The following is a 9,431-nucleotide window of genomic DNA, read 5'->3' as shown; positions in this document are numbered from 1 at the left end:
GCTCCTCTCCGAGCGGCGAGGAGATGCCGCTCCGCCCCAGGGAGCGGGGGGCTGATCCGGTACCCCGGTGCGGTTGCTCTCCCCGCGCCGAGCGGGCGGCGCTGCCAAATTCTGCCTCCCCAAAATACGCTGGCTAGCGGAGGGGGTGGGGCGGAGGAGTGCCGTGAATGTGTGCAGTTTGTAGCTGTGGGGGTGGGGGTACAGATACAGCCTTACACGTGTTACCGGTACGGGCTGTACACGTGTTTACACCCCCTCGCAGACCCCCCCTGGCCAGGGTCCGGCGCCGCGTAGCGATGCGCAGAGCCAGCAGACCTGCGGAGGGGCGCGGAGGGGCGCGCGAGACGCGGCGCCGTGGGCAGGAGGGGCGGGCAGGGACCCACGGCAGGGACCCAGGGCAGGGACCCAGGGCAGGGACCCAGGGCCGGGCAGGGGCCGGAGCGTTGCCGGCAGAGGACACCCGGCAGCGGGCAGCCCCCGGGCAGCCCCCCCCCCCCCCCGCATCCGTCGCCCCTCACTGTTACGGCTTCACCTTGAGCCACCGGTTCCGGGAGGGACGGGACCCCCCACACACACAGCCCGGCCGGTTTGGCTCGGCGCTGACGGCAACCCCCTCGGAGGCTCTGCTCCGACGGCCACTTGCCTTTACCGGGACGGGTGATGATGTCACCGTGAGCGCTGATGACGTCATGCCGCTGGCTGCCGCCTCTGCGTACGACCTATACAACAGGACTACGGGCGATTCACCTGGGCGCCTGGGCCCCCTTCCCCCAGCAATGGGGACGTCCTGGGGGCGGGGGGTGGGTGGCCCCGGGATGGGGACAGGTGCGGGGACAAGCCCCGCTGAGAGAGGCTTAGCCCTGCCGGGCAGGTGGAGGCGATGACCTCGGGCTCTGCTAGCCCCCTGCTCGCCACCCGCTCTGGGCTCCCCCGGACGGGGAGGGCGCAGAGCCCGGCTGCCGGTGCGCACGGGGAAAGTGCCGCCCCTCGTTGCAGAAGGGACACCCGGACCCCAGGGACAGCCTGGGGGTGCCAGCACGGCCCGTGGGGGCGGATGGACCCGCCAGCTCCCCCCGTGACGGTGGGGGGGGGGAGGCCGGCAGGAGGCGGGGGCAGGAGCGGCCCGACGGGGCGTCCCCGCTTTGGCTCGGAGGAGAGGCCGGAGCTTAAAAAGGCTGAAGGATGCCTGAGGCCGGGCGGCGCGGAGACGCATGCTAACGCCGATGGGGCTGACTGTGGCGAGCGCGGCCCCATCAATAACCGGGAGCCTTCCCTTCCCCGACCCCCCCGGCCCCTGTCCGAGCTGCCCCCGGGACTCCCGGCCCCTCGTTCGGTGCACAGACAGAGGGTCCCGTGTCCCCCCGCCGTGCTGGCCCAGGTGCCGCAGAGCCGAGAGAACAAATACGGGCCCTGTCCCGGGGCCAGGGGGAGCGGTAGGCAAAATGGTGAAGCCCCCCCCTCCCTCCTCCGGCCCCGCCGCCGGAGGTAGGGAGCAGGGGGAGGGCAGGAACGGACCCCCCCGCGGCTCAGCGCGGCTGGAAAGACCCTGGCTGGGCGGCCGCCAACGCGACCGGGGCGCGCGGCTCTGCCCGACAGCCTTTCCGCATGTCGCGACATGAGGGGACGGCCGCGATATGGCCTCCAATGTGTCGTGCTGGCTGCGGGGGGGGGGAGGGCGGGCGGGAAAGGCGGGGGGGGTGCGGAGGGAGGGGAGGAGCGCCCTGTGTGTGTCCCCGGTCCCTCGGCGTGCCGGTCCCTCGGCGTGCCGGTCCCCGGTGTGCCCAGGCCCGGGGCAGGCGGGCAGCGGCCCTGTACCGGGGAGCGGAGGAGAGAGGCTGCGATTCCTGCCCCAACCCCAGAATCAGGAAGAAAAAGCCTTTCCTTTCAGCAGAGACTCATGCATCAAACTTCAATTTTCCGGACGATTGAATTAGTGATTTTTTTTCTCCTGAACTAAAATACACTTAAGTCTTTGGGATTAATTACCACGTTCTGGTCCCTCAGACTGTAGTATTAGTTATCGTTGCCATATTCGACATCAGCCCTGACACCTCATAAAATAAGGAACTGAATTTCACTGACTCAACCTGCTTTAGCCCTGTTGGATAATTCAGGAGGGGGCTTTTTTCTCCATCTGGGAGCCCTGTGTGAAGTGAACAAGAGCAAATATGGATCTCTTCCCCCACACACCCCGAAAAGAAAAATAGAAGCATTAATCCCCCCCCCCCCAAACCCCAAAGGGTAGCATTTCCAAGCAGACAACACCCCCCACCGCCCCCTCCCCTCCCGCTTCCCTCCCACTTCCAAACGAAATCCAAGGCCGTGTCACGTTTGGGGATGAAGGATGGGGACGGGGGGTGGGGGGCGCGTCGGCTCCTGCGTTTGAGAAATGGCTTTTCTGCCGGGAGGGCACAGCGTGGGCCGGGGTGCGGGCAGGACCGAGACCCCCCGGGGGTCGCCGTGCCCGAGGCAGGAGTGCAGCCACCGGGCTGCGCCTGCCCGCACTTGCCCGCGCCCAGCGCCCACGTCCGCCCCGACGGGGGGGGACACGCGGCACCGCAGCCCCCGACGGGGCGGGCGGCGGGGGGACGGCCGGGCCTCCAGCCCGCTCCCGCAAAGCTCCCCCCGCACACCCTTTTGCCAAACTGCGGGTTTTCATCTCCCCGGGCCAGGAGTTGGGGGGATTTCGCAGCCCTCCTTGCCCGGGTTTACGCCTTTATTTTTCCCGCCGGGAATCCTGCCTTTTCCCCTTGAATCCGGACCCTCTTCGGTCTGATCCGTTTGGGAAAGGCCGGTCTCTCCCCCTGCCCCGTGCCCACCTCCCCACGGCGGGGCGAATGGCGGGGAGCCGGTCCCCGGGGCACGGAGCACGGGGCCGGTGGCGAGGAGCTCCCGAACGCTCCGGGTTTGCCCGGGGGTGGGAAAACCGGACCGGCTCTGCCCCCCCCCCCCGCCCCAGTGAATCCACGCAGGGAGTAGCGGGGCCAAGGAGGCGGCCAGCCAAGGGGGCCGCTGACCCGGGTGCCCCCAGCCAGCAAGTCCCGGGGGTCTCGGCCCAGCTCTCCCCCTCTCCGGGGCAGCGCTGGCCCCGGCGCGGAGCGGCCGGCGGCGGCCGGGCCAGATCTGCCGCCCACAGGGCCGGCTGGTTTAGGGGCACAGGGTAACTGGGGGGTCTGGGGCGGGCAGGAGGGGTTCCGGGGGGGCCCTACCCGCCGCCCGGAGGGCGGCCCCGGCAGCAGCCCTCCGAGCCGGCTGGGAAGGGCTGCGGCCGGGTCAGCCCCAAAGGGCACGATTCGGCGCTGTGACCGCGTCCCTACTTCTGCTGCGGGGAAAAAAACAGAGAGAGAGGAACGAAATTAAAAATAAGGGGGAAAAAAAGCCAATTCCGGATTGTATCTAAAATTCGAGTGAAAGCAAACCCCGAGCAATAAATCTACCCGGCTAGGTAATCCCAGGAAACGGCGCGTTTCAAAACGCATGACAAATGAGGGGCACAAGCCGGCGCTTCATTATTAAGCTAAAAAAAAAAAAAAAAAAAAGCGCTTTTGTTTTTCAGTATGCAAATTAAATAACCAAAATCCCAGCTATTTGGAAATGGGGGGCGAGCCAAATTAACACGCTGCAAATCTTCGAGAGGAGGCTTTATTTACTAACCCGCCCCAGCCACGTGTGGTAAACTTCTGCGGGTGCAAGGCGGCCCGGCATCTCTTCTCTTTCCACACAGAAGTCAATAGATCAGAAATCCAAATTAACTCCCAGCCTATTTTCCATACACCCAGCCACCTTTTTTTTTTTTTTTTATTTCTTGGTTATATTGAATTGTAGTGTTTGCAGCCTCATTAAATCCATTCCAAGACAAAAGAATAAAAGACTGGGGGGAGGGAGGGAACAGGAGAGGAGGGGGAAGAGGAGAGGGAATGGGGGGAGAAAAAAAAGAACAGATAAAGAAAACAAATAAAGCCCTTTAACTAGATCTTCACATAAATGTCACAGTTTCTCAGCATTTACGATTTGCCTGTTTAGCATAAAAACACTTAAGGACAAGATTGAAGGCTTTCCGAGAGATCTGGACAGAAGTCAAAGCTATCACTCGGAGGTAAAAAAAAAACCAACAAAAAAACCAAAAAACCCCAAAAAACCAATCAAAACAAAAAAAACAAACAAACAAAAAAAGAGGGGATGGCGGGGTGGGGGCGGGAGGTGGCGGAAAACAAGTGCTCTTCCAAATAATACTAAAGAAAAGTGAATTTCATTGTAATTCATAGGCTTGTTCCAAATACCAAGAGAGAAAGAGAGAAGAATAGAAGCGCACAGATGCCCCGACGAAGGGAGAACAGCTCTGCTCCCATTGTTGTGGAGTTAAACAGTGGAAGGGAGGGTTAACCTAATCCATCAAATTGTCTGGAAATTGTGAAGAAAATTCAAAAACCATATGGTCTCCAAGCGCTCGCCTTCTCTCTGCTGCGGAGGGGCACGCTTGTTTCAGCATGGCGAACCGCAGGAGGCTGTATATGCTCCATTGTCGCTTGTCACTTCAGAGAAGAGGGCTCATTTGTCCCCAGTTTTCATGCTTTACGCTAAAAATTACAACCCCATCCATTCTCAAAGAGGAGAAAGATTTATTTAGCCTCGGAGAAACTGGACCAAAAAAAAAAAAAAAATCCAACCCACAAACCAACCCTGTCTTATCTGGACACTTCTCCGCCGAGCTCTGCCACTGTACACCAGATTTGTCTTTCTCACATAAATTTTGCAAAGAATAGGGAGAAACACACGTTGCTCGACTCCAAAGGCAGGTCACGCTGCCAAGAGAAAACACATTCACTAAAGCCTTAATTTTTTTTTTTTTTTTGGAGGGGGCGGAAGAGAGGGGGGGCGGAAAGAAAAGAAAAGGAAAGGGAGGAAATGAAACATTTTCCATCCTCGTGTCCCCGTGGCAGCGCTTCTGCCCAGGAGCGGGAGGTCTGGCCCGCCGGGCGGAGGGCAGCTCCCCCCGCTCACACACCCCGCTCCTTTTGTCCAAATCGGTGATAACTCCTTCCCCTCCGCTCGGATTTGTTTTTTCTTGCTTTTCTTTTTTTTTTTTTCCCCTCCCCTCCTCCCTTTCCTCTCTAATTTCGGGCTGGAAATGCCCTGCTGGAGGCGGGAGCGGTGGTGCGGGAGGGGGGGACCGGTGGTCCCGGTCCCGCTCCGGCCGCCGCGCATCCCCCGCGCCGGGGAAGCGCTCCCCGCACCTCCTGCCTTATTGATCTGCCGGATTCTCCCTCTGCTAAACCTCTACCTGGCCTTAACCTTAACGAAAAAACCCCAAACAAACCAAAGCCCCAAACAAACAAACAAGAAGTAATAAAGTTCTCGCTCGTGTGCTCCTTCCCCGTCGTTTTCTCACAGGTAATGCGGGTAAAGTAACTTTAAATGCAAACGGGATGGAAGATTCCTGGGGGGAGAAAGTCTGTCGTAACCTCGGGCCAGCGGAGCGGTTCTTCGTTCACAAAGAAGGACGTTAAAAGTATATTAAAATGGTAAAGATTTTATTGTATCGGAAAAAAGAGCTATCTGTACAATTCTAAGAGACAGTAAATAAAGCGACATTGTCCCTACCGGAACTTAAATAGCAGGCCTTTTAAAATTTGTACAATTCAAACAAAAACAGGTCTTAAATCTGTACATTTTTTTAAATTTATACTGTAATATTTAAATGTATTGATCTTGGGATTTGTCCTTTTTTATTTCCGTAGCATGCAAAAATTCTAAAAAGAGTAAAAAATAATTCTAGGATTTTTTTTTCATTTTCGTTTTTTTTGTTACCACCTTCATATCAAAAATACGAAAGGCAGCTTTTTAATAAAAGCACAACAATAGCAGAAAATGGTAAAAATAGCTTTTAATTGGTAAAATGAGGCAGAAATTGCATTTGAGACAAATCTCTATGCTCTAGGAAAAAAAGAAAGTATATATTTTTCAACTTGCATTATAACCCATCCCCAAGTTCCCAAGATTGCGAAAGAAAAAAATATTTTTAAAAGGAAAAAAAAATTACTTCGTGCACATCTGAAACATGCAAGGAAAGGAAAGTGGCTAATTTTTGTTGTTGCCGTTTCAAGTCTAACTTAAATCTCCTCTAAAGTGGTTCGTTTCGGAAGTCTTTTGAAAACAACTGCCTACCCAAACATCTGTTGGAAGCCGAGTTTATTCCAAGGTTACGCGTCTCCCGTATAGACAAAATAATCGTCATTGATAGCTATTAAAAAAAAAATCAAAACCTCAAAAAGAAGGGGGAAGGAAAAAAAATCCAATATATACGTTTAAATATTTATACAGAAGCCGTCCGTAATTGCACCATTCCGAAGATGTGACAGGCGGAGGGATACCGACTCTACCCTAAATTAATTTGTGTTTGCGTGTGGGTGTTTGTGGTGGGTTTCTATTGCTTATTGCTCCGACCGAGGGGGAGCAGCCGCCTTGCCGCGCTGCCGGGGCCGGGATGGGGGGCCGGGGGTGCCGATTTGGAGCTGTCGGGGTGGGGCGGTGGGGGGCAGCGGGCCGGGCCGGGGGGGTGGTGTGGTAGTGGGGGGGGTGGGTGTGGGGGGAGAGGCCCGCCGGCCGCCCCTCAGTCATCCACGTCGATCTCCACGTCCTCCTCCTCCTCCTCCTCCTCCTCCTCGCTGTCCCGGCGGCTGCGGGGCCGCTCCGTGGGGGGCGAGGCGGGGCGGGGCGGCGGCGGGGCGCCGGGCTCCCGGGCGGCGGAGGGGGGCGGCGGCGGGGAACCGGACCGCGCCTTGCCCCTTCCCTCGGCGCTGGGCTCCAGCTCGGCCAAGGCCACGATGTCCACGGCGGGGTTGGGGCCCAGCTTTTTGGCCGATTCCACGTCGGCCTTCATCTCCTCCAGGTCTCGCTTGAGCTTGGCGCGGCGGTTCTGGAACCAGGTGATGACCTGGGCATTGGTGAGCCCCAGCTGCTGGGCGATCTGGTCCCGGTCCGCCGGTGACAGGTATTTTTGGTAGAGGAACCGCTTCTCCAGCTCGTAGATCTGGTGGTTGGTGAAGGCCGTCCGCGACTTTCGACGCTTCTTCGGCGTTTGCCGCTGACCGAAGATCGTCATCCCGTCCCTGCCTGCCGACGAGCCGCCAGATTGTCGCCGCTTCCCCCATGTCTCCCCCCCCCCCCGAGCCCCCAGACCCCACGTCGGTATCGGGGGGGTGGGGGTGGGTGGGTTGGGGGGGGCGGGCAGCGGGGCAGAGCCGCCGTTCCCGCACCCCGAGGGCCGCAGGGGGGAGGATGCCGCCGGGTACCGGCCGCCCCGGGACCCCCCCATCCCACCCCGTGCGACACCCCGGGAGATGGGGGGGGCCCGGGGGGGGAGGAAGGAAAAACAGGCCGTGGGGAGGAGCGGGGCACCCACCCGCGGGAGGATCCCCCCACTCTGCGAGGGGCTTACCTTCGGCCGCCTGCAGCACGCTGACTTCTAGCCCCTTGAAGGTCTTGCTGGCCAGTTCTTCCAGGGCGCAGAGGGGCGAGGTTTGGGAGAGCAGCGCCCGGCCGGAGAGGGGCAGCCCGGCCGGGGGGTGCTTCTCGGCGGCGGAGAGGAGGTGGGCCGTTCCGCAGAGGGTGTAACTCCTCCGCACCGAGGGCTTGTTGAGGATGTCCTCGATGCTGAAGGGGGTGAGGGGCTTGTTGGAGTTGGCCGGCGGTGGGAGGTGATCCAAGGGGCTCCGCCGCCGTTCTTCCCCCGAGGAAGGCTTGGGTTCTTCTTTGGAAGTCATGGTGGGGCCCGGCCGCGCGGGGCTGCCTTCCCCACCCGCGACGGGGATGCGCTGCCGCGGGGAGAAGCCCCCGGCGGGACCGCGGGGTGACTGCGGCGGAGACAGCGAGCAAAAGTTGAAGCCCACCTCCAACTCCGGCGGAGGAGCCCCGGGTCCTCCCGGGGAGAGCCACGTCTGGCGGCGGGCAGGGCGGGCAGGGCGGGCAGGGCGGGCAGGGCGGCGGGCTGCGGCCGGGAGCGGAGCTGCCGTCGGTCCCTCGCCGAGAGGTGGTCCTGCCGCACCTCTTGTCCCAGGGTTTTGGGTCGGGGATTTCCCCCCCCCTCCCTCTCTCTCTCTCCTCACTCTCCGCTCGCTCGCTCTCTCCTCTCTCTTCCTCTTCCCAGCTGCTATTTTAAGAAACACCCCAAATCGCAGCACTTTCCCTGCCCCCCCCCAAGAGCGAATACCCCCCCCAAATAATTTAAAAAAAAGAAGGAAAAAAGAAAAAAAAAAAAAAAGACGACTTCGGAGAGGGGGAGAGCAGCCCTCGCACCGAGACCTCGGACCAGGGGGAAAGAGGCGAGAAGAGACGGGGTAATTGACTATTGCTAACAAGTTATTGTTGATTGGGAGGTAATCAATTATCTTCAATGACACTTTTCGCCCTCTCTCTCTCTCTCTCTCGCGCTCTCTCTCTCTCTCTGTCCAATGCAGGCTTTTGCAAGTTCGGAGACCCATTAATTAGGAGGCGGTATGGAGGTGGAGCCCAGTTGAATTATAATGCTGAATGCACTTGTCATATTCTGGCCCTGCTATTTGTTTGGACATATATATTTTTAAATTACATTACAAACCAGCCTTTATTGCATCGGGATAATACAGTATAGTGAAAAATAATAATAAGCGAAAACAAAACAAAACGAAAAATATCCGGCGGTATCTTTTTTTTTCTTCCCCCCGAGATTTTTTTTTTTCTTCTATTTCTCCCTCCTGTTAATTTCGGCTACTAGTTTATTTAAAATGTCTCTCTTCGGCTCTACCCAGAGCCGTTTGATTTTTTTAATGAGGGGAAGAAGGGGCGAGCCTGGTTCCAGGTAAGGCAGACCTTTCCTTTCCAATAAAATCCGAAGGTTTCCGCCGAATTTGTCGTGCTCCTCTTTCCCAGCGCCCTGTGCCGGAGCGGGCTGCGGGGGCCGGGGCGGGGGCAGCTCGGCGGCGGGGCAGGTGTCCCCCCCCCTCCCCGGGAGGGTGCCGGTGCCGGGGGTGCCCACGGAGGGGCTGCGCGGCGGGGCGCGGGTCGGGATCGCTCCCGGGATATCGGCGGCTCCTTCGGCTCCGTTGGCACCGGGTGATCCCGACCGGGGGCAGCGCGGGGAGAAGGGGCGGGCAGCGGCCGGGCTCCGCCGCCCCGTAAAGCGCCGTGTCGGGGCCGGAGCGGGCCGGTTTCCAGCCCGAGGCCTTTTGCTGCGAGCCCGCCGGCGGCTCTGGAGGGGCCCAGCGCCGGCGGGGCTTGCTGCGACCCCCACCCTCGGGGAAACCCAGCCCGGCCCGGCGCGGCCGTCCGTGGGGGCCAGAACCGCTCCTTATTATTTTTCCCCGGGCCACCGGCCCGCTGCGGTCTCGCCGCTCCGCAGGGCCGGAGACAAAGCCCGGAGCCGGGGGGTGAACGGGCCTGGCCCCCACCCTGCG

General features: G+C 59.5%; 1 protein-coding gene across 1 annotated transcript; it reads right to left on the bottom strand.

Moving 5' to 3' along the window:
• Positions 1-5,498: 5,498 nt before the first annotated feature.
• LBX1 (ladybird homeobox 1) lies at positions 5,499-8,480 on the bottom strand. The gene is made up of 2 exons (XM_069796841.1): positions 7,439-8,480; positions 5,499-7,113 (listed from the first exon to the last, which is right to left on the bottom strand). The coding sequence occupies exons 1-2, from the start codon at positions 8,478-8,480 to the stop codon at positions 6,611-6,613; spliced, it is 1,545 nt and encodes a 514-aa protein (XP_069652942.1). The 3' UTR covers positions 5,499-6,610.
• Positions 8,481-9,431: the final 951 nt, after the last annotated feature.

The sequence above is a fragment of the Haliaeetus albicilla genome, chromosome 11, assembly GCF_947461875.1.
Source record: "Haliaeetus albicilla chromosome 11, bHalAlb1.1, whole genome shotgun sequence".
NCBI lineage: Eukaryota > Metazoa > Chordata > Aves > Accipitriformes > Accipitridae > Haliaeetus > Haliaeetus albicilla.
This window is presented reverse-complemented; position numbering and strand designations above follow the sequence as displayed.